Below are 25,224 nucleotides of genomic sequence, written 5' to 3'. Positions count from 1 at the left end.
CCTTTCTGCCCCCACAAACACAATAGCAATGACTGTCCTTTCCACTCTTACGAGTCTCTTAGGACATACAACTTTAGGCTTGCAGAGAAAAAACATACATGCATATACATGTATGCTTTTATATATATATATATATATATATATATTTATATATTTATATATATGTGTACATAGACGCACACAAAAAGCCAATCAGTAAGGTCAAGTCCCATTTCACAATTGTGTTTCTAGAGTTGTCTCTAATCAAAGTAATGCTCCAAGACCAGACCATCACATGAACGCTTACTTTTCTTTATTATCTACAAAACCTCTCCTGGCCAAAGTAATAAAGTCTCTATAGGAGTCCGATAACTTTACAAGGTGAAGGCATTTCTGTGTTTATTGTAAGCCATTTCTACTGCGAATTGCTAACAACTTTTCAAAGTGCAACTCTGATTTGCAAATGCAGGCGCACTAATACATCAACTGCTATGACTAATGTATAAACTTTTAATGACCTTGGCAAAATCTATCTTTTATTGGGCAGGTGCCACTATTTTGACTGTACAAAATATTTTGGAAATATGTTGAAAATTATACATGTTTTGGAAAATATTTCAGGATTTCAGTATAGCAAACGTAGCTATATTAAATAAGAGTGTGACATGGAAGAGAAAATGCACGCCAAAGTTGTGCAAGTTTCTTTTCAAGAAAAGAAACATCCTCCAACCATTGTACATTCACAGAATGTTGACTTTTTATCCAAATAAAGAAAAAAGATAAAAAATTATCTTGATAATTTTCAGTTTCATTCAGTCACTGTCATCTTCTTGTTTCAGACCACCTCCTTGTTCAGTATTGCTCTCTCCATCACTTTCCTTGTCCCAGTCTTTCATAGATGCTCCCATCATGAAGTCATCTCGCAGTATATTCCATTCTGGCCCCTCTTCAGACTTCACTTGACCCTATATGAGGGGAGGGTAAGGAAGAGAAGATGAGATGAATGTGAAAGAGGAGCAGGAAAAGATGGAAGCCCTTCAAGCAACCAAAATAACACCTCACACGCCATTTGCACTGACAGACATCCCAAAGGCCAGCTCTTCACGCAAATGGTACAGAAATGACAATCATAAATGACCTGATACTGATAAAGAAACTTGTTTTAACCAACCAATGAAAGAAATAAGGAAACAAATCAATTATTCATTGTGGATGAAACGGTCAACCCTGGGCATGGCTTCCTTTATTAAAATCTTTCTTGGCAATCAAAATGGATTCATGATATCATTTATTAACCCCCAGGTGCTGCTTCATTAGAACACTTCTTGGCACATTTCTAAAACACAAATATGGATTTAATAAAGGCTTAAAAAAAAACAAATTTAATATTAAACATATTCAGTGATACATGAACCAAATCTCCTTTATGTGGATTATTACCTCACTACCTGGGCTTGTCATATGGTGCAAAGCTGCCTCTAAGAAACTGAAAGGTGATCTACAGTCAGCAAGCCAACAACACCTTATTCCAAGTTTCCTACTTCTTCAAAATGGATAAACTGAGTCCATAATACACAGACTGGTGAACAATCAAGTGACAGGAGCCTTAGTTTTAGGTTAGCACTGAAAACATTGCTAGGGTGCAGTTCGTCTAAGTGACTGCTCATACTTGGACGGTGCAACAGCTCCATCCTGTGGCAAAAGTTTTAAAGAACAGTATGAAGCAAGTCTGACATTCCTACTGATACTGAAAACTGTTCAATGTCAATGTTCAACTGTTCAATGATTTCAATGGTTTGAGACTCTGTAGCAAAATACTTCTGAGGAACAATACAGCTCAGTGTCCAACATGCAATAAAAAATTACCCTACCAAAGAGGAATCAGGGGAAGTGAAAACAACTTACTTTTGAAAGGTCTTTGAAACACAGGTATACAAGTAACTCACTGTTCTTCCCACTCCCCTGCTCAAAAGGATAGGCCTCAACTGATTCACACTAGTGTAACTGCCACCTCCTGATGCTATATATCAGATTAGAATTGTGTGTTACAGTGTCCTCTGTGGATGTGGTTTTGCTTACTAGATGCAAAACCCATAGTAAACGTATGATCTCTGCAGACATTTGTTCATGCCTCTTTGCAGTGCATCTCTAAACTATGCATACTGTATAGAACCACTGCATCCTTAAGCTAATGCTCACACCATTTCTGAGAGAGAGCAGCATAAAGAATTTAACAGCAAGAGAAATTAGGAATAGAGAGTACAGATCAACATTAACCTAACACTTCACTCCAAAAGAGGCTATTTGAGTGTAAAAAGTCTGCCAAACAAGACATATATTTTTAATAAGTAACCAAAACAAAAATGTTTATAAATGTGACTTGTTCAGCCGTTTTTGAAAGGTTACCTTCACAAAAATAGCATTACAAATCTTAACACCTTCCTTCCCAAATGGAATCTCCCAGGGACCAGTTGGAAAAAAAAAAAAAAGACAAAAGAGAAATACTACAGTACTGCAGCTATTCATCAGGATGCATGCACCTTTTTTTTTTCTTCCCCATTTTATTTTTTGTCTTCACAGCTGCTCTCATAATGCCTACTCCTAAGGGTAACTCTCCCACCTCTAGCAGCAGTGGAAAAAGCAACAATCCACTTTTTCCCCAGGTGAGTGACTTCTATCTTCTTTCACCTTTGCAGAAATTCACATAAATACAGTATCCAGTAAAGCTTGAAATCACCTCAGGCAGGGTAATCAATTAACTAGAATTAAGAGTTACAGTCTGGGTAGGTCCATATGCAGACCTTAAGATATTCTTGTGGTAATAAAGCATGTTAGTGCCAACTCTGGTATTCTGTTGTTGGACACAAGGAGCTGGAAGCTTTTTTTTTTTCTTAAAACTGGATTCCAATTGTTCTATATGTCCATCTTTCCAGAGGAGAGAGAAAGGTCAGAATGGTTACAAAAAACACTTAAAAAAAATAAAAAAAAATAAATCCCAGACCTTTTAGAAATAATCACTGCTTGAACGTGCCACAGAGTAAAACTTGAAATACCCAAATAGAAAAATCCCATTTTCCTTACAAAATCCAATTTTCTTCTTCCAGTAATAATAAAATCATCAGAGATGCCATTTCTTTTTCCACATGCGCATAACAGACATTATTGTCAGCAATGACAGTGTAAGACTGCTCAGGCTTTGACAAGCCCCATTCTCAAATTCATCACAATCGACTATTCAGCAAGCGAACAACAGGACAAAAGCAGGACCTCAACAAAAAAGGGATGCTGATCCTCCACAGAATTACCCACTATGTAAGGAGACACAAAGGTTTGAATAGAGATTTATACAAGCACTAAGACGACAGACAGAGGTAGCATGTCCATGCCTGAAACATGAAGATTAAATACCTGAAAGCAAATATTTAATCAGTTTTAAGCATGCTCCCAAGTGAAGAAAACACTGTGTTTGGTATCTTCATTCCTAAGTCATTTACTGCTCTGTTCTTCCCGTCACAGCTACCCCAATCTATTCTATCAAAAAAATTCCCAGAGTCTTAAGAAAATATGCAGCAAGACTATCTGTATAATTAACAATTAGTTCAACTGTAATATTGCCTCCCCCATTGTTTTATATAAGAATGTTAATGTACTTGGGCTTTCAATGCCATAATCTAGTTTAATCTAAATAAAGCAAAAGTGATTCTTGGCACTTGGAAAATAAACCAGCTTTCATTCTGTGCTTTGAACTCCCAGTCAGCTGTTCATCCACCTCTCCCACATTCCGGGACATCACTGAAGTTCCCTTTGAACATCCCCACGTGCAAACAAAACAGGCCGTATAAACATAAATGCGTAATGCTACACGAAGCAGTAAGGCAAGGAGTGAACAATTGTTTTTTGTTATCCCTCCCCCCGCCTTTTATACACACTTTTGTATGGGTTTGTTCTTTGCCTGAAGGTGTGATAACTTGTTTCAAAAAGGTCTGAGAGGCAGCAACCAGCAAAATGTCTCAGGAGTCACTGGTACGTGGTGTTATCACTGCAATAAGACAGACCAAAACCCAAAGCTGTGGTTACCATAGTGCAGACGGCCCATTTGCTGGGAAAGCTGGATAGCCCAGTTGAAGAGATCATATAAATACCACAAACACCATCCTGCCTGTTTGATGTGTCACCTAAACTATCACAGCATTAGCTCAAATCTGAGACAAGTACTTCTGTAATGGGGAGGTACTTCCCAAACTAATTCTGGTTTGAAGACATTCTCTAAAATCTGCACCAGGACAAGACGAACAGAAATTCTTAGCTAAGTCCTAGTAAAACCGATCAACAAACAAAGCTTATTTCTGTCATCTAGAACAAGCAGACATCACTTGCAGGATCTGGGCTGTAATCGACTCCTGGATGCCTTTGGAGCAATTTTTCTGTGGTCTTGCAGTGCCAGCAGCAGAAGGGGACTTACCACTACACATCAGCTCCTTCAGTCTGCAAACAAGTGTCTTAAGCCCAAAGCCTGCTTCCTTTGAAAGCATGAGAGAATTAAGTTCACTCTAAGTCACAGGACATTCTCATTTTTAGCTGTTGTCTTACTGAGATAGCACTAGTCTAAAACTGGAGCAGGGAAGTTTTCCAGAGCCTTACTCATAGGCTGATAAAAGTCCTGTAATGCTTATTGGTGACAATATTAAAGTATATGATCTGAAAACAGAGTGCACAGATTAGACTTCACTCTGCTTTCCACTAGCTTGTGGAACTTACATCAGTTTCTGCACCTGCACAACAGCAAAAGTATCTGCATGACTGTGGAGATTCCCTTATGGTCTGAATTCCCCTATTGTCCAGAAGACAATAACTGCGGAATATTAACAAGTTAACATTTTTCAAACATAAGAATTACGATCAGCGCATTGGGCTCCCATGCCTTTGCTCTGTGAACAAGATGAAATGCCAGAGCTTGCAGGGGCATCTCTCTTTACAATCACGTACAATAAATGTTTATTTGTACCTGTCAGGGAAAGAATTTCTAACGTAAATATCTTTAAAGCAACAATTTTAAGCCCTGAGAAAACAATTCTAACATGCCTAATTAATTTGAGCTGCCTCCCCAGGTTACTCTATTTTGCTCAATACAAACATCTAAGAACTCAAAATACAGGGAGGCTTTTCTTTTGTCAGAACCAAGAAGTTAAAAGTGTAACTGCCAAAATGGATTCTCACACTATGTCTGACAATTATTCTCCCTGCAAATCCTGCATCTTTCTCCAAATGACTGCTGCTATGCTGTTCCTCATCCCCAGGCAAGCAAATTGAAGCCTAACTCAAAAACACGGCAAGTACTGGAGGTGTCTCCATTAAAACAAAAAAAAAAAAAAACAAAAAAACAAACAAAAAAAAAAAAAAAAAAAAAACACACACAAAAGAAGAAACAAACCTTGGAGGGGGAAGATAAAGAACACCAAAAAAAATCATTACCCCTAAATTTATTTTCAGGAATATCCAACCTCACAGGCTAAGAAAAATAAGTATGCTCTCAGCTGCAAGTAAATAAAACTGTAGTTTAAGTATCTGAAAGAGCAATATAAGCAAATTACCAAATTTAATGATTTTTAACAGACAAAACAAACAAACAAACAGAACTTATAGGTTTAAAGTGACAGTCAGAACTGTTGATCAACTTATTTCAGATGCAGTGAGATCTTTACTGTAAGAAAGGTTCCTACATGCATATGGATCCCAAACAGACCAAAAAAAAACCCCACAGATCTGGAAAATGAGACTATATGCTGTGCCTGTTACTGGCCCAAACTTCTAAGCTGAAGTCTCATAGAAACTCACTTTGGCTTTGGAAAGCATTTTTGAGCTTGCAGAGCAAGCAATTCGCACAACAGAAGTCTATTCTGCTGCAGAGTAATGTTTGCTACACAAACATTTATTCCTTAAGGTGAGTGTCATTCAACAACCATTTATACTCTCTCTTAATGAGAAATTAGAGTAACTGAAATAAATTGCCTTTGTATATTTGAAGTGACACTATAATGTGGATACCAAGCATGGTATAGGAGATTTATTCAAACCACACTATGATTTGTATTTGCATTGCTAGTAAACAAATACAAGAGTGATTTTTTTTTCCAGTATGTTTTGAACCTCGGTGTTACTGTTCAAACTTCTCTGCAAGTAAAGCACTGGAATTAGTACTACAAGGCAATGGAAGCACAATACTGATTTTCACTTTGAGCACAGCCAGAAGACCACCCACAGCTTAATGACCTGCATGAGGAATCTCCCCATTCTCACATCCTCCTCTAGGGTTTACTGCAATGAGGGGAGGATGTGTGAAGGAGAAGGAACGCTTTGGGTTGGCATGCAGAGGCTTAATCAGGCTCCAACCTTAGAGCAGTCAGAAATGTATTACAGAAATCTAAGAACAAGCAATTATCTGGACTTAAAGAGGAAAATCATTAGCATCATTATTAAATGCATAATTGCAGAAAAGAATCACAGGAGTTTGAAAGAACAGATTTCTTCAACCTCAGCTCATCAGAAACCTCATGAATCACTATTTCTGTCAGAAAAACCAAAAATATTCAAAAGATTTCAAGTGTAACACAGAGCTCTTCTGCATACAGGAAGCTCTGGAGCTCTTCAGCACTTGCTGGGCTCCCGTTCTCATGGCAGTCATCTCAGAAATCCCTGCACTGCACAACAAATTGTACCACTTGCTGCTGCAAGATTATGCCCGACCATACTACTATTCTTGTATTTTTTAAAGTGTCATGTTTGTTTTTTGTCCTCTTGTAACAAAAACTATTTCATTATCCTCAGCTATTTGCTTTTACCTTTATACCTGCCATGCCCACTTATCAGATTTTATACCACCACCAGGGGAATTACTGCCATACTGGTCACTAGCATACTGGTCACTATCACAGCATTCACCTGTTATTCCTACCTTTTCTCCATGTGTCAGTCTCCATACAGCTTTCATGTTTCATCTACTTAAACAATAGGATCTGTAAAGCAAAGACTGCATAGCACCTAGATCCATAAATTCCTGACAAAGATCCAATGAGTTGTATAGTTGAAAACAGCGTATGATCAAGACTGTTGCATTTAATGCACCACGTTATATTGTAGTTTTGAATACAATAACCAGCTATATAAATTGTTGTCTGATAAGTGACGTACTTGAATCATAAAGCATTTTGTTCATAAGACATCTAAGATGTAAAGTAGCTGCACTGCTTCATTGAGAATCTTCATTCTGACTCAGAAAAGATCATGCTGCTCATCAGTAAGACTAGGTAGGTCTCTGTGCTAGCTAAGCCTGAGCTTCCAGGAACCACAGCCTGCAAAATAATGTTCATTGTGTACCAAAAAATATTGGCTAATTACCAAGACGAAACTTAGATGGACTCCTCCTTACCAACTTCTATTGATATTCCTAAAAAGGAAAATAATGAACCAAGAGTTTTTCTGTTTGGATGTGATTCAAACAAAGGAAGAAAGAACTTTTCCAGATAATTAGTATTTCAACCCAGAAAAAAATCCCACACAACAAGGGATAGAAGAAACTGGTGTTACATTTTTTAATGTGTATTTGGTGCAGTAATTGAAGACATGACAGAGTTTAAGGATCAGCTCTCTCCCTAAACATTCCTCAGATCCAAAATACCCTTGTTGCAAGGTGCACAGTTTCTGAACCTTTACATTGTACCTAGAAAATATGTAACTACATATGCGCCTGGAAAAAAGTGCCTGGAAAAAAATATCAGTTTAAGACTAAGGCCTTCTATTCACTATCCCTCAGAAGTCCAGTAATAATGGACTGCAACAACCTATTTCAGACAAGTATTTTCAAGTCACAACAGATCTTTTCATGTTACTCATTTATGAAAGATACTTAGGCACTGTCCCAGATGGGTATCTAAGACCTGCATGCTTTTAATAAAAGTTTGCATTTGCCTGCTAGCATAGTAAGGATGCATGAAGGCCAACGGTTGTCTGGAGTGCTTTTGATCCGTTTTTTTTTTTTTTTTTTTTTTTTTTTAAGAATAAATTAGCAGCCTGCAGATTTTTTAATAATCAAAACGTGATACCAATTACTTCCTATAGATGATGCTGAAATCATCCACTGTTTTCCATTCTGTTTCAGCAAGAGGCATAGCAAAGCAAGTCCCAAAAGGTTATCTCAAATAACGAAGACCATAGTAATAATCAAGTCCTTTACCTCCAGCACTTAAGAAATCATCTCAAAGTACAGCTGATTAGGAAATAGAGCTAATAAAAGGCCTCCTTTTTCTGACTCAGGATTTCCAGTCACATTTGAGTCCTGAAACAAGTATAGCTATCCAAAATCTAGGAGGAAGGAAGAGGAAGAAAAAAAAAAAATACAACTAGCTTGTGCATATTTTTATTACTAAATATGAAATACTGGAGTTTTTATTACTACTAAGCAGTTTTTTTGGCTAAATGACCCTGCTCTCATTGCCCCTACTTTTATTTAAATGGCTTTTGCAATATAAACTATATGCCTGCAAATCCAAGTTTCTTTGAGTTTACTTTGCTGCAATTTCCCACACACCCTCATGAACAAGCAGCAAATTCATTAACAAACAGACCATACACCCTGATCTACATTTCTGCATAGGCTTTCACAATGACTGCACATCAAGAAGTAATGGAAGAGGCCACAAAGAGAAGAACACCATCCAGGGTTTGGCAACAAAGTCAAAAAAGGTCAGATCTTTCCAAGATGACAGCTTTAGTATTATTTGTAATAGCAGGTTAAAAAATATTATATATATCTTTCCTACGTTTCCAATGAATTTAAGAAACAGTCATTAAATACTGGCCAGATTATCCAACAGAAAATAAATATATATATATACAAACTGAATTGAGCAACCCTCTATTGGAAGCTGTAAGCAGTTTGACCCATCACTCCCGAACTCTAGAAAGATAAACAGAAGAGTAGGTGTGCACAGAGGTCATTTATAATACACATCTCACATCTGCTAGTTCAACACTTTGCAAATAGGAACATTTTATACCTTAATAAAACTTCAAAGTAAAGCAATCATATTTCAAGATAATTTGCAATAGAAAGTGCTTAGGTGAGGGGAAAAAAACTGGTTCAGAGAGACAAGTCCCACCCAGTATTTGTTACTTTCAGAAAACTTTTTCTATAAACTCTGTGGAACGTTCAGATTTATTTTCTCTAATTACATTACCCTACCTATAAGAGTTATGAACAAAGCCAAAAGTGGACAGCTGCTTTTATAAGGCTTCCAACTTGATTTACCAGATAAAACTGGATATTTTTTTTTAAGTTGTTTTTTCATTAAATCAGGGCTGTGTCCACAGTCATAACTTTGTGAGATCTGCTGAGGTTGGTTTTGAAGTCAAAAACTATCAATTTGGTAGGGGTGCAGGCAGTGGTTAGGAAGTACTTTTTAGCAACAGGGAGCAGCTGTTTAACAGTTACGGCATTTTCCAAATAAAAAGCTGCAAGGATTAAAATTTGGAAAAAGTGATAGGTCCCCAAAAGAATAATGACCTGAAGCATTTTAAGTTTTCTGCCATTGTTGCAGAGAAAAATAAATGCATAAATTAAAAAAAATAATAAATAATGAAAAGATTTCCCCCAGCTCTGACATAATGCACTTTTACAACTTTAGTCAAAAAAAGTCACAGATTACACTGAAGACAACTTTCCTTTAAAAATAATTCTGCAAATCATAGTTTTACACTTCAGTAAGGCAATTCTAATAGGGTTTGACATTTTGGATGTCTGTGCTTTGTATACTTACAGAAAGATCAGAAGATGATGTATACCACAAGCTTGTGGTTATTTTAGACACAGTTTTACTGAAAACCAGCTTGGCAACACTGTCTGGGAAAACAGAACAACACCATAGTCCCCTGTGCATTAATAATCAAATAGCAAGGCGAGTTACTCTCGAATATTACAGATGGAGCCATTTCAATATTGCATCACATTTCAATTGTTAGTCCCTGTTTAAATTCACTTAAACCTGCCAAACTTTGACCACATTAGGCTGAAGTTTTCCATTGCAGTCACCTGCCTCAGGCCGTAGGTTTTTGCAATGTTTCAACTAAATCTCCTCAACTCTTTCCAAGGCAAGATGAACTTAAAACATTTTGTCTACTCTAAGAAGGAAGTATTTCCTACCTGTATTTGCTAATACCTTGTTATGAATTTTCTCGAACTTACAAATCATTTAATGACTATTTTGGAGCCGGTAATGTATTTTGTTATCTCCATGAACACCTTCCCAGGTGTGGCCAAGTTTTAAACACCTGGTGGACCAGCCTTCTCAAACCTGAGGTCACCACCTCAGTTGGTGTGACAGGCTTTTAGTAGCCAAATTCTCCTGAAATATCCGTCCCCACTGACCACATGCTATCTGCATCTTTGAAGACCACATGTGAATCACAATGACAAATAGAGAACAGGTCCTCCTGTGCAAGCAGTTGCCAGGGCTGCTTTAGCATTAGGAACCATAGTATAGGAACGTGTGCTTGGCCCTGAAATGAAGAGGGAAAGATCCTGTTGGGAACATGAAACATAAAGAGGATTAAAAAAAAAAAAAAAAAGAGGAAAAAAAGAGAAAAAAAAGAAGAAGTTGGTGGAAGCAGACTGCACAAATCACAGCTTTTTTTTCCTTCCTGCCTTCTAGTCAAGTACAACAGAAAAAGAAAACAGGCCCTAGGAGATACAAAAGGAGAGCAGAAAGGGAAACCTGAAGGCAAGAACACAGGAAAAATGGTGAACCTAGTGAGATAAAGCCATCACATCAATTTTAACTCTTTTACCTGAAAGTAAACTTGCAGCATTAGATTCTTGACATCTATCAGATACTTATAAAAATACTGGCAAAGACCTATTTCTCTTAACACGGGAATTTAGATGTACGTTGTTAGATAGAAAACTGAACATATTTTCAACATCCAACCCTGCTGATGACCCAAAAATGGTAAGTCAATACATCTTGCAAACAGATTGAAAGTAAAAATGTCAAACAACTTCTAACACTGCAGAATAATCCTTTATCTTAGAGAAGGTAATTAGAATATAGCACAGTGGTGGCAGGCTGTGCTATATTTATCCATAAGGATGTACAATAGAATACACTGTATAGGTAGTTCATCAGCAACTCCTGATACTAAAAACAAACTCCAAGCATACAGGAGGTGGCCTTCAAGAAAGTACACACATATGAAAGGCAGATGCAAATGCATGATTTATAACTAAATACGAATTAAAGTTACTGTGAATGTAATGGGAAAACATTAGAACTGGGAGAACAACTTTGCTTTGGCTGCATGTGAACTAAATTAATACTTGGCTGCCCCCTCAAATCTGCTGGAACACAGGCATGCATCCTTACTCCTTTAATTAGTTCTGTGAAGACAGCAGAAGTTTATTACTATGACTGTTGTATGCTACTCTGGAATGTCATTATCACTTAAAACTTTCCTTTTAAGTTTAGAAGAGGTGCTGATGCACCTTACCAAATTCCTCAAAGACGTGGATGCCTTCATCACCACATTTTGGAAATAGAAGCACAAATGACAAGCAAAAAAGTTAAGAGAGCTTCTGGTGCTTCTGCTGAAATCACAGAATGAATAACCTTGCTGTAATTGACATGCTGCAAGGGAGAAGGGCTGAGACTGCTCTGGAAATATTTTGCAATGGTCTTTGCTTTCTTACAATTAAGATTTCAGAATTCTAATTTGCTGCACCAGCAAGCATTCCTGTATAGATTCAAGGGATCTGAAACTTCATTCAACCCTGGAAGCAAAGGTACTTCCCTAATCCAATGATCTTAACTACACCCAGAAAATTGCTAAGGATGCCTAAAGCTAGAAATAGACTTGAAGTCTATTCTAATTCAGTGGAGTCTTAGACTTTAATTGGAGCACTTGGTTGCACGAAAACCAGAGTAGATTACATGTATTAAGATAATCTGCAAATAACAGACACGAGCATTGAAACTGGCATCTCAAAAACTACATACCAAAATATATACTTGAATCTTAGCACAATTCAAAATTTAAATTGGAAAAAATAAACTCCCTATTAATGAAATATTTTCCAGAAAACGGTGCTAAGAGTAGGGCATGTTTTCCCAATAAGGACTCAGTTCAGGCTACAATCTACTATCATACCCTTGCAGACCAACAGTTGCAGTAAGTCCCAGGCCAGGTCAGATGAACAACTTACAGCCTACAGAAGACAAATTAAAATACATGGAGGGTTTAAAAGAATAAAGTATCCTTGACAAAAAATACCACCTATATTAGACATTGTGACATCTCTTTCATGGGCATACCTCTGAAAGGAACTTAACTCTCTAGGAATAGCATAAAAAATCCTTTAACATCACAGTCTACTTCTATATTTGCTCTACAAACATAAAGATGACTTCAGCCTTTATGGCCAGAAAGACAGCTGATATGTATTACTACTATTTAAAAAAACAAGCATAAATAAAGTGTAGATTATTAACATTTATTCAGGTTTCTTAAAGGTGGGAAATAGCCAAGATCTAAGCAATAAATACTGAAATGAAAACATGCTCTGTAAAGATTGCATTGAGTGAGAATGGAAAGCCCTTGTATCTGCCGATAAATGCTTCCAAAAAAACCCACACCCAAATAAAAAAAAAAAAAAACACAACAGTGAGGCTTTTTTTCCCCCCATTATTCATTCTTATCCCACAACACAAAGCTTTCAGATAAGGTAGGGGGAGGGATATTACATGACCTTACCCAGAGGCAAGCATCTTGTACAGTACCTTGGAAAAAAAACAGGGAAAAACATTACACAAGTCAGCTGGCTCAGCAAGGATTAAGAAATACCTTGATAAACAGTTAGTGATATGAAAGGCAAAGTTTTTGGCTCCAGCTCAGAAGAGTAATTACTCCCATCTGGGCACACAAAACCTGAAAAGGGGCTATAGTCTCAAATGGCACGAGAAATTTTTCACAGCCTGACAGTCTTTCACAGCTGCATTGGGTGGGTACACCAAGTCGTGTCTGAGCCAATGGCTAAACGTTTGAGACTATAAACAACAACACTAAGCTCTGGCAGAGGTACAGGTTACCTGTTCTTCCCATGAAGGCATGAAACTGATGGAAAAAGATCATATTTTTAAAAGAATTTGTGCCACAGCAAAATCCGACCACTACAGATGGGCCTTTATAGAGATTTTAATTTCTTTTTCTCATGCATACCTATACTTGAGTAAATAATCAATCACAACAGAGCTTTGTAAAGGATATCTTCAAAAATCCCTAACATTTGGAAGGAGCCAAACTCTCAAAACCACGACAGCAAATCTATTGCTCAAAAACCACTGTAGAGTAAGAAGGCTAAGTATTTGCCCATTCTCACAAATATAATCAAATCTCCTTTCATAGTACCAGGTGTGGGTAAAGAAAGTTTTGCTTTCACTGGGAAAGCTTTATTCTGCTATTTTTCTTGCTAACTGCTCGTTTTATGTGGGTGGGGTAGTGTTTTTATTGTTCTGGACTGTTTTTTTAATTGATGGCACAAAGCCTGGAGTTCGGGATTGGCATCCCTTCCATTGTTTATGTCAAAATAAATATATTCCCCTCTCTTTTTCAAAACGAAATACACGCCATACTCTTTAATTGCTAGAAACAAAGCAGGCTACTAGAAACCAAAAAACAACCTCCACCACCAGACCAAACAAATGAGCTTTCAGATAGCATAAAAATCTACCAGGTTTGCGCTCTAAGGAATTCACTGTCTCAAAGTCTCATCCCTGCTTACCACTCTTTGAAATACCCTCAAAAGACCAAGAAGCAAAGATACAGCCGTGGAAGCCAGCAGTTTTGCTCAGTCCCAGAATGTCTGTACAATTCTGAGAAGGAGACTAAAGATCAGAATTTGGTTTCAACATCTAAGAATATGGGAGCATAATAAACGGGTAAGATACATTCACAAGAAAAGGCAGATTTCAGATTTAAAAAAAAAACAAAAAAAACCAAAAAAAAAAACAACCCTCCTTTTCAAACTGTTCTTAAAGACCTTGGTATACTGCTGAATGGAGAGTCACTGAAGGAATGCAACATGGCAGGAGATGGGGAGACAGTCTATCCATGTAGACATAAATATTAAAAAAACACCACCACCAACAACAAATAAATAAACCAACGCAGAAGCATGGTCTTAAGTTCATAATGAAAAACTCCCAAATCTGAAGATTTTGTTCACAGGCTATGTGAAAGTAGCACCTATCCATGCTCAAAACGACACTAGACAGCCAGCACCTAAAGCATTATTTGTCCAGAGCACTTTAATGGAAAAATGCTTGATGCTGCTAAAATAAGACACTGCTTCTATGGTAAAGAAGCATTTGCAATCTGTTTTCATCCCTAGTAATTCGAAAATTGTCCTTCTACAATTTGACACACACAGAAAAAATCCATTTTTTGCTCAGCTGTTGATTCATTGTCAGTCTGCCATGTTTTTGCAGCTGATATATAATTCCCATGACGGTTAAGTTAATAATAATCCTGACCAGTCCTTAATATCAGCAATAGTAGTAGGCACTTCTATTACTCTGACGTTCAGGTGTTCCAGGGAATAAAAAAAACAACACTCCTTTCCTCCCTGCCCCCCATTCCCCCAAAAAAACAAACAAACAAAAAAAAAAAAACAAACAAAACAAAACAAAAAAAAACACCACACATGCACATATCCCCACCCAAACAAGCAAGCTGGAATTATTTAAGGAGAAATAAAGTGTCAGGACCAACCTAAATTGTTCTCATTATCCAAGAAATTAAAAAAAAACAAAACAAAACAAAAAAAAAACCTTTAATATTACACTTGCATGAAAATTCTATGAACTCTTCATGCCAGGCAGCGTTTCATCATGCTCCCCAAGTGCACACAAACAAAAAACATATGACAAACTGTTGTCTCCCAACTGATTAAAGTATTTCTTTCTGGCACTAAAAAGCATTTAGTTAACTGGTGTAAGTCTGGGCCAAAGAGAAGTATTCCACCCATTACCAAGCACAAAGTTCAAACCTGAATGCAAATGCATGTCAAAAACATGCAGCTTCTGAAATACAAGAGAGTATGTCTGAGCAACTTGTTTTTAACCCTGAGCTACTCGGTGAATTAAAAGAACTGATAGAGTTGGACAAATCCAAATAAACTGTATCCTTCTCAGCCATTTGTAAAAATGTAAGATATCTTAAAACACTTCTTTCCAAAACACTGTATCATCAATAAAGCCCCAACACACAATTTGAAAGAGAAAAGCCTACATGTAAGATTTAATGTCTCACTTTCTTCCTGTTGCAGTGTTCACTTGTACAGCAAAGCCACAAAGCTGCAGAGCATAATCATCCTGCACAACTGAGTATGAAATGCCTGAAACTGTGTGTATATCAACCATGGTATATTGACCCACAAAGTCCAATATACCATGTAGACACCATACCTTTAGCAATTTTAAAGAACTCATATTATTTCCTGAACTCCAAAGGTCTTGACCCAGTAAAACCTTACAGTTTGTTTCACGATGTGCAAAACCCAAGATAAAGTCCATTATTATTATTATTTTTAAAACACAGCTAAAATAAGTAGTTTGAACACAAGGCTTGATGCCCTATCAGGAAAGCTTGCAGTGTTTTGTACCTTGAAGCCCAAAAGCTTCCTTTCGAAATATGCTTAAAAAAAAACACACACTTTGATGACAGCTGTTTTGAAGTGCAGGCACATTAGCAGACAAAAATTACACTGAGAAAGTATTTTGTAAGGAGTATTTCATCCAGGTGAAGCCTACCTGTTTACTTTTTGTGCCCTTCCCAGGATTCTGGTTTCCTTTAACACCTTCCATGCCTCTTAAAACATCGATGAAATCTTTCTTTGATACAGATGACAGCAGTTTAGCACGTCGCCTCTCAGAGCTCCCAACTTTCTTCACTTTCTCATCAATGTTTTTTTGGTGAGTCCTGACAGCATTGAATAACTGTACAACACCTCTAAGATGGAAAGCAGGGGAAAGGAGGTGAACAACAAGACAAAAACAGCTTTTTAACTCAAGTTGCCTTTACCTTCTATCAAAGCAACCAATCAGTGCAGATGCCAGATGGCTTCTAGTTACTAAAAATGGTTACTTAGAACCTCAATTTAAATAAGATGTAACATTTACTACACTACAAGAGTCTTTAAATTCTCTACCTTCCTTCACACTTACTGCTAGGAGCCAGTAATAAAAATTTACAAATAACCATTCAGACCCCAAAGCAAGCATGGCGCATTGCACTGAGATCAATACAAAAGCATTTTTCATCTTCAGAAGCATGCTACTCATCCTACAACCAGCTATTAAATTCCTCAGACAAGATCTTAAGAGCTGCTGAGGCAGAGGAACAAGGCAGAGGAATGAGACCTGTAAGAAGACAAAAACATACAGAGACTACAACAAGGAGCTTGACTAGTTCTGTGGCAGTGAACTACAATAATGCAAAACAGGCAACCGAACCTAGCAGCCATGTATCTGGTGAATCCTCTGCGGAGAAAGAAGAAACAGAATAGTAGACACAACTGTTCTGCATTTTTAAAGCATTTTGCTAATTTAAACAAAATGAAGGGGTCTAGCAAAGCACTTCTGTTAAGCAAACATTACATTCTTGTCTAATTTTTTATGCTTTTGCAAACCTTTTGAAAACTTTTGCTGAACTTGATACTGTACAATGCAGACCTGTACATAAATCACTTGGCTCCTGCTAGTCACTTCTTAAGAGTTCAATCTGATTGGAAACAGATTATCTGCACAGGCCTTTTCTTCTCTTTTTCCTCCCTTTAAGATATACATGTATTTCAAGAAAGCTTTCAAAATGCTCTTACCTTGTGGCAATTCTCTGAAGATTTCTCTCTCTGTCTCTGTCTTTGACAACATCTGGCTTCACTCGGCACATCATTTCCCACTCCCGCTTTTTATCAAGCTGCATTATAAATATTGTTACATGAAGTGAGTGGCATTGAGCATCCGAGAATGCAGCATACTCTGATACAATATGCAGCAAGAGGAGATAAAAAATGATAAATTGACGAAGCTCAGTTTGGCTGAGGGTAAGGGGAACTCCAATACAGCACTGGACACCAGGTCTGAGGCAAGTCTCTTGCACTGATGCTTTCACACTGGCTTCTACAGACAAGGAAATGATTCAAAGACAGTTTTCAACTCCAAAACTTCACAAGTTGATCAGAGAGAAACCTATAAATAATAAATTTCTGGGCATGTCAAGACAAGCACGTTGCATTTTGGGCCTTGGGAATTTGACTTCCCCTGCTGCGTTAATCACAATGCAGCTTTTGTGACTGACAGCGGTGCATAGCAAAGACTACAATGAGTAGAACTCAAACACAAAATTGTAACAAGCACCCACTGGAGAAGAACTGCTGTATACAACACTGATTTTTGTCTTTTTTGAGGCTCACTGCTTCCAAATCCCTAACTGATCAACTTTTAAATTATCAGGGGCCACACAATACCAATAGAAGAATGCTATTATTTCCGCAGCTCCTGCACCAAGAGTAAGGTAACATTTTTAAGCCCTTTCAACAATCTAACAGTTCTTAGACCTGGTGATGCTGCATTAAGTCTGTTTCATGCAAAAAGTTTTTCATGGAATTTCAAAGTCCTTATCTTTATGATACCAGGCAGACTATTATGAATTCAACAGTTTATGACCATGTTTTGGCCTTTGATCAAAAGAACTGCCCTAACCTACTTTCCACCAGCAAGAAATTAATAAAAGGCAATCTGCCCTGACGTTTTTCTAAGGGTGAACAGGTCAGTTTAGAGACCTGCAGCCCACCTCTGCTTTACAGTACTGCCACGTGTTTATGGTATGAGAACAGGTATTTAGGACAGTTGGAACTGAGGAGATACCTTCACCAAAGCTCTTTTAAAAAGGCAGGCTGTGGCATAACCACAGCATGTACCAGACTATCAGGTGGACACCGGGATTTCCCAGTAGAACAGAACTGGTAAGATGAGACATTACAACTATTACTATATTTTTTAGCCTGAAGGTGAATCAATTTCATTCTGGAGTTAAAGTTCCACCAAAAAAAGGCAAACAAACAAAAACAACATTCACAAAACAAAACAAAACCACTAATTGTCAACAGCTTTGCTTTCTTTATAACAGTTTCAGGACTGTAAGTAATTCAGGGCACAGATGTCATCATAGAAAACTCCTACCATGGAAAATCAAGGGGCACAAACCACTTCACAAGCACGTCATGGATTGCTGCAATCTCAACCATGAGGCCTTGATTTTGGAAGTCACAGCAGAATTTGGATGACCAGAGTTTTCTGTCCTTTCTCCTTCTCACCTTCTATGACAGAGCTAGAACTACTTGCACTCCTAATGCCATCAAAAGGAGTTATACCCCAGATTAATAACAGTAAATAGAAATCTGAGCTTAATGATGCTTCTTTCATCCAACAAAAACATCTCAAGCTGACTGACACCACAATCCTGCTGCCAAAGATCAGCTTGTCCAATCGCTCAGAACGTAAGAAGCCCTAGAGCAGGACTGCCTAGAAAGTCAAGAAATTTAAGCAATTTGAGGTCACAGTGGAGTAGAGATCCCAAAACTGAGAACAGGCTCATAGTGCTCTCCTAAATCCCTGCTTAGGGGATCTTGCCACATCTCCACCTGTACAATGAAATGCTGAGTCTTTTTCTCACCTTCCTCCTCTTCTCCAGCCTCTCTTGTTTATCCTTTTCTCTTTCCTTCTCAAGTTTTTTACTCTTGGCCAAGATAATGGACTTATTTTGTGGTATCTTTTTGTTGAGCACTTTTGCCATGGCATCTGCCCAGCCTGCACCTGGGCCAGGTTTGGAGTTTGTTGCCTCTTCTGCCACATTGTCAAGGGCTGCCGCTTCATCCTCATCATCTCCATCCAAGGCTTCACCTCCTGACGAGTAGCTGTCATCTGGAAGTCCTGAGCTTAACTCAGAACCTAGGGCAGAAAAATGAAAAAGAAAAAGGCATCAATTTCTAGTAAGGGCCCATCGCAGGCTCAGTTTGTTCCACATGCAAATGTTATGAAATTTCAGGGCCATGTACTCCTTGCTTAAGATGCTGCTCTAGCAGGCCTGCACCATCATAATGAACGTATAAGCAAGTACCCAGAGCTTGCTCCTCTCAGGGATGTTTTAACCCAAAGAGGTTAGCTAAGAGGCAAAAGATAGCCCTGGAAATTTATTATTAGATGAAAAAGTATTTTGATGACTAGGTCTGGTAAGTTTTTGGGGAAAAGGATATTTTCCAGTTAAGAAAATATAACTTATACGTGTATATAAACACATGTATGCATGTATATATATGGATGTACATACTTGTATAAAAACTGCAACAGCGACATCTAGTGTTTAAATGAATGTAGACAGATTAAACTGAAGGTAGGGGGTACTTCTTACATGAAAGTAAAGTTTGCTCCCGAAAAGTAACACCATCAGAAACGTGATTGGCACAAAAAACACACAGGGGAGACTGTTTTGTGAAACAGAGAATCAAGGCATTTATCAGGTAGCTCAAAAGTAACCAGAGGCAGCAAGCCTCTGTTCCATTTTCTGTTTCTGCTCTCTTTCTTCATACACAAACAAAATACCTTCAAATTCCAATTTGTTTACCTCATACCCCATCAATACAAAACAAAGTAACTGGAGTTAAAATACCGAGGTCTGGAATCGAGATACAGCAATGAACACAGCAAGAAAAGAAGAGCTACACAAACAAACATGAAGAATCTACTATTTCCCTCGTTAGCCTATTTGGTGGGTCAAATAAGAAAAATAAAGTCCTTAACAGCGAGGACGATTAACTAGAATGAAAGTGGCTGGTTTCTGACCTCTCCCAGTCCCACCTGCAAGGGGACAACTCCCCACCGGTTCTGAGAGACCAGCTAACTGCTCCTCACCTCCAAACACACAGCTGGCTGCCTTTCACCCATCCACCTCTCTCTCACTACATTAGAAATAATATTTTGAAATCATAATGTCATGTTCCACTGGAACAAAGGCTTTAACTTTGTAAGCATTACTACACCCCTTAAGTTACAAGCAATAACACTAAGAGAAAGAATAAGGAGGTGCTGACAAGATCCATTTTCCATAACACTACACAGAGACCACTTTTAATCACATTTATTTTCAATTTTGTTGCTTATTTAAATATAAATATATACCGTGTGGCCAGACTAACTCATTAATTTACCTTCGACGTGTTTCTTTTTGAAACAGCAAGGTAGCAGCAAAACAGTGCTGTTAACCAGTTTGAGACAGAGTCTCTACAGCCCAGGCACCTTCAGAGAGCTACAAAGGAATTTGGTTATCAGGGAAAGCAGCAAGGTTTTAGGCCTGTACCACAAATACTTACTGAAACTCAGAAATACTAACTGAACTCTTGTTTGTTACCTATGTAGATATGATTTTTCACTACAACCAAGTTGAATGCTTTTTAGTGTTTTCTCTCACCCTGCACAGGATGAATGTTTTCTGCAGCACTCCTTACCATGAAACTTAAATTTTGAAGCAACTAATTTGTCCATCACACTCAGAAACTACTTAAAGCTACTGATGTGTATCTATATCATTATTTCTAAATTAAAAAAGAAAACCACACTGTTGCACATGAAGTAGGTGTACAATCACATTCTGCTTCCTGCACGTAAAACAATGTATCAGGTTCTCAGCCCTAGGCCTTGTCCATGCTAGAATATTGCTATCTAGTTTTTAACTCCATCAGAAGTAGTTCTCGGAGCTCCATTCTGAATTGCAGACTCAAGTCTCACAAAGTTTCAGTAAAAAAGCCCTAACTGGGAGGTGCTGTATATATACATACGCAGGATCTCTGTACTTTCCTCATCTACGCTTGCTCAGTGATCTATCTGGTCATAGACACATACAAAATATAACAGTCCTCAGAAAGGAGCTCTGGAAGAAGCTCCTGCTCAAGGCTTCCCTTGGGTTCAGTTGTGACCCCCAAACCCAGCAGGGAGCAGACAGCAACCCCCCCATCCCCCGTACTGACAACCACAGCCCATCGCCCCGCGGAGCTCCCCCATCTCTGCGCCCTACAAAACCACGCACCCACACCCCCAGCAGCCCCCAGCAGCCGGCTGCCCCCGGGAGCAAACAGGCTGCGGGGAGCGAGCCCCGGCCCCGCCGCCCTCCCTCAATACCGCTGTCCGCCTCCGGGCCGCGTGTGGCCGCCACGGCCGCCGCCATCTTCCCCCGCTCTGCTCCCCGCGCCTTCCGTTCCGTGCCGTTCCTCTCTCTGCCGTTCCTGTCCGTGCCGTTCCGCCCCCAAACGTTCCGGAGCTCATCTCTGCTCCTTCACAACCACACAAAACCAATGTCTTATTCTGGGGTTTGGGGTTCCTCTTTCCAGAAATGTGCGTTGCCAGCCCCGTTGTCTGCCCAGCCCTGGCCTTCTTGGTGGACCAGAACATCTGGGCAGCTCTTGAAATCCAGGTGGAGATTGTTAAATTTAGACAAAGCTATGGCAAATTGCATTTCTTTCCCTGATGAGTAGCCACCAAGCAGTGAGCCTTAGCTGCTCTCCTTCTTGCTACATGGCATTTCTTGCATCACGGAAGCATTGCGCTCTTCATTTAGAGATGGGGTCAGGAAAGCCAAGGTACAGCTGGAGCTGAACGTGGCAAGGGATTTAAAAAATAACAAGGGGTTCTACAGATACATAGGCAGGAGGAGACAGGCCAAGGAGAGTGTTGCCCCTCTGACAAATGAGACAGGAGAACTGGCTTCCTCAGACATGGAAAAAACTGAGGTACTCAATAAGTGCTTTGCCTCAGTCTTCAGTGGTGGTCAAATGTCTGTCAGCACCCTGAACCTTGAGGAGAGGGTGAAAGGAGCAGATTTCATCCCAGTATGACAGTGGAACAAGTCCAGGACCGCCTCATGATATTGGATGTGTATAAATCCATGGGACTAGATGGTATACATCCCAGGGTGCTGAGAGAGATGGCTGATGTGGTTGCCAAGCTGCTCTCCGTCATATTTGAAAAATCATGGCTCTTGGGTGAAGTCCCCAGTGACTGGAAAAAGGGAAATATTACTCCCATTTTTAAGAAAGGGAGAAAGGAAGACCCAGGGAACTACAGAGCCTCACTTTTGTGCCTGGGAAGATCATGGAGCAGATCCTCCTGGAAGACATGTCAAGGCACATACGAGATAAAGAGGTGATCTGAGACAGCCAGCACAGCTTCACCAAAGGCAGATCTTGCCAAACCAATTGGTGGCCGTCTATGATGGAGTGACAGCATCAGTGAACAAAGGAAGGGTGATGGATATCATCTACCTGGACTTGAGTGAAGCCTTTGATATGGTCCCTTACCACATTCTTCTCTCTAAATTAGAGAGATATGGATTTGAAGGATGGACTGTTATGTGGATAAAGACGCAAATCTTCTTAGATAACTTACTTAAAAGCACTCCAAGCTAAACAAATGGAAGTTTGTAATCAAGTTACTGTAAGAATTGGATATGCTGGTAGGCACAAGCTCCAGGATTCCTTGGAGCCCTAAAGGTGCAGTACAAATATCCTAGACATTAAAAGATACATCTATAGTATGACTGTTGCTAATAATATATCTAAGAAGATTTATCCAGAAACCTTGACATCTTAGGTCAAAATCATTAGACATGATCATATGCGTGAAACATTGCACTCCTTTCTACCTTCACTGACACTTTAGGGTGCTTGTATTCATAAATTTGTATTAAAACAAGGGGGTGTGGTTCATATTTTAAATGAGACGCAAGGCAATGAAATACCTGTATATTAATGATCTCAGATTGGTGATTTAAGATGACTTTGTTGCTTTTTAAGTCTCAGTTATCATTGAATTGTTCCTTAGAAAAAAATACCTAGGGAGGAATAATGTTGCATGTAGAGTATTCTTAAGTATTTTGCAGGTTTTAAAATCTTTAAAATGCTATTTAATTTTTGAACCTTGTATTTTTGTAAATAAATATTTCATTTGTTGTTGCTACCCTGCGTAGACATTGTAGTCATTGACCTATGTCTTTGTACTTGTCATTTTTTTTTTGTTGTTGTTTTTTGTTTGTTTGTTTGATTGATTGATTGGTTGTTTTTTTTATTTTTTTTTTATTTTTTTTATTTTTTTCCCCAGTAATGTGTGTGGTAGCCAAGACAGAAAATTCCTTTTGCTACCTCAGTTTCCAGTGGAAAAATTAGAAGTTGGAGATAAGTCAGAAAAGGAGTGGCAGAAATTATATGGCTGCAGAAACTGATTTGCCAGGAAAGAATTGAAAAAGCTGAATATGTACATCATAAGTAAGTGCCAGCTAAGCGCAGACAATATTGGACATATTGCTTCTGTCATAAGAATTCCAGCAGAGCAGAGCTATGTGGAAAGATTTTCAGTCTAATTCAATGTTAAAAGCAAAGAGAAATCCTGTGCTGAAAAAGGTGGGCCTCTGCTATGACTTGCAGAGGAAAAAGAAAGCCATAAATGTCCCCAAAGTCTATAATGAAGAGGTCCAAGCTTTACAGGAGACTTAATTCCTAATGCTTCCTAATGCTCTAGGGCTCGAAACTAGGGTGTCTGCAATAATAAGCACTAACCATCTGGTCAAGTCTGCTACGTGATGAGAAAGACACAACCAATTTCTTGGCACAATTCATCTCTGAATCATATAGCATCAGAATGGACACTGCTAGGAGAAGGGTGTTAAACTATATAAAGAGCTCTTTAAGTATGGCAGTCCTCATTTCCTAGTGAATACATTATTGAATGTGTCTTACTCTTGGTAGCATATTTGTCTTGGGAGTATGTCAAAATCTTCAGATTAACTCTTGTAATGGGTTCCGATAAATGATGGGTCTGAACTTTCTTTGCTCAGACTGAATTAAAAAGTCATGTCTTTTATAGCATTATTTCTCTCCAGAGGCATTATCCAGAAGCATTTGTCAGCAAATCTGTTGTCAAACCCCATTTCAAATGACTGTCATTGTCTCCCATCACATAGACCTGAATGCTTTTCTGGACTGAAATTGTGGGCTGAGGGATGCTGGAGATACAACCACCCTATGACGTCTTTCCAGTCCAGACAGAGCTGCAATTACCTCTCTGGTTATCACTATCAGCAGCATCTGAAGAACAGCTGAGGCACAAGCTGGCATTCTGCATATACAAATCTGCAGTAAAGCCATGGTTAGTGAGACAGAGCATGAAACTTTGATCTGTGCATGCAGCAGAGCCAACACCCAGGAAAGTAAAAAAAAAAAAAAGTGGCACAGGGATCCTAACATTTTTTTTTTTTCAAACATTTCAAATATAGTGTTTTTTTTTATTATTTATTATTATTATTATTATTATTATTATTATTATTATTATTATTGTTGGGTTGTTTTTGCTTAAAGTTTAAATATCAACAATACTAGGATAAGACCAATTAAAGTAGTTACTCTTAGGGGTCGCACCTTTGGCAGCCTGTGTGGGAGAGGACCACAGATGTAATATAGTTATATTGCTCTGGGTTTGTCCTGAAGAAACCTGTATTAGCTGGAGTTTCTCAATCTGCAAAATCTTCATGAACTGATTGTAAGTCTATAATCTGATAATAAGTCTATAAGTCTATAATGCATTACTGTATTTCAGCCAAGAGATAGAGAAGTGTACATCACATCATACAAAAAGACAGGATTGGAGAACTCGTCTTTTGCCTTTCATATGTGGAAGAGACACTCAATGTAAAACTTTTCAACTCTTCTGAGTCAGAAAATAACCAACTCAGAAACAGAGCTGGTGAATAGGTCATTAGCTGCTTGGATGTGACAGGTTTTTCTAGCCAGTCAGAGCTTGTGTGCAGCTAATAGCTTAGTCTCAGAAGAGAATGAGAGGTATCCTTGCCCAGCATGGCACCATCAGCCTCCAGCAAGGAGAGAGAGAATAAATGGGGTTAGAACAGAGAAAGCATTTTCTGTTCTTATCATATCAAGCTGCAGGGGGAAGACCTGGTAGTGCCACACAACATGGTCCAGTTTTAAGAAGTATGTTAATCCTCAGTAATAATCAGTCCCACACTGAGATGCATGAGGCAGCTCACATGAGTTACAGATATCATATCAGTGACTGCAGGTATCACATCAGCAATTCTGTTCTA

The 25,224-nt window shown here is 38.6% G+C and overlaps 1 protein-coding gene across 1 annotated transcript; it reads right to left on the bottom strand.

Annotated features, from left to right (window-relative positions):
- Window positions 1-348: 348 nt before the first annotated feature.
- Window positions 349-21,378, bottom strand: RRP15 (ribosomal RNA processing 15 homolog). Its single transcript, XM_084513449.1, has 5 exons — window positions 21,255-21,378; window positions 18,757-19,031; window positions 16,901-16,998; window positions 15,834-16,032; window positions 349-944 (listed from the first exon to the last, which is right to left on the bottom strand). The coding sequence occupies exons 1-5, from the start codon at window positions 21,298-21,300 to the stop codon at window positions 792-794; spliced, it is 771 nt and encodes a 256-aa protein (XP_084369575.1). The 5' UTR covers window positions 21,301-21,378; the 3' UTR covers window positions 349-791.
- Between the last annotated feature and the right edge of the window lie 3,846 nt (window positions 21,379-25,224).

Source organism: Aythya ferina, assembly GCF_964211825.1.
Source record: "Aythya ferina genome assembly, chromosome: 3".
NCBI lineage: Eukaryota > Metazoa > Chordata > Aves > Anseriformes > Anatidae > Aythya > Aythya ferina.
The sequence above is the reverse complement of the archived record's forward strand: the minus strand, read 5'-3'. Positions and strand labels throughout refer to the sequence as shown.

Excerpts from the sequence above, each read along its gene's own strand:
- RRP15 (XM_084513449.1), bottom strand. The coding sequence starts at position 21,300 with ATGGCGGCGGCCGTGGCGGCCACACGCGGCCCGGAGGCGGACAGCG. Across the intron at positions 16,999-18,756 it reads GGCTGGAGAAGAGGAGGAAG|CTTGATAAAAAGCGGGAGTG; the intron begins GTGAGAAAAAGA and ends TTTATAATGCAG. Across the intron at positions 16,033-16,900 it reads CTTCAGAGAATTGCCACAAG|AGGTGTTGTACAGTTATTCA; the intron begins GTAAGAGCATTT and ends TTTCCATCTTAG.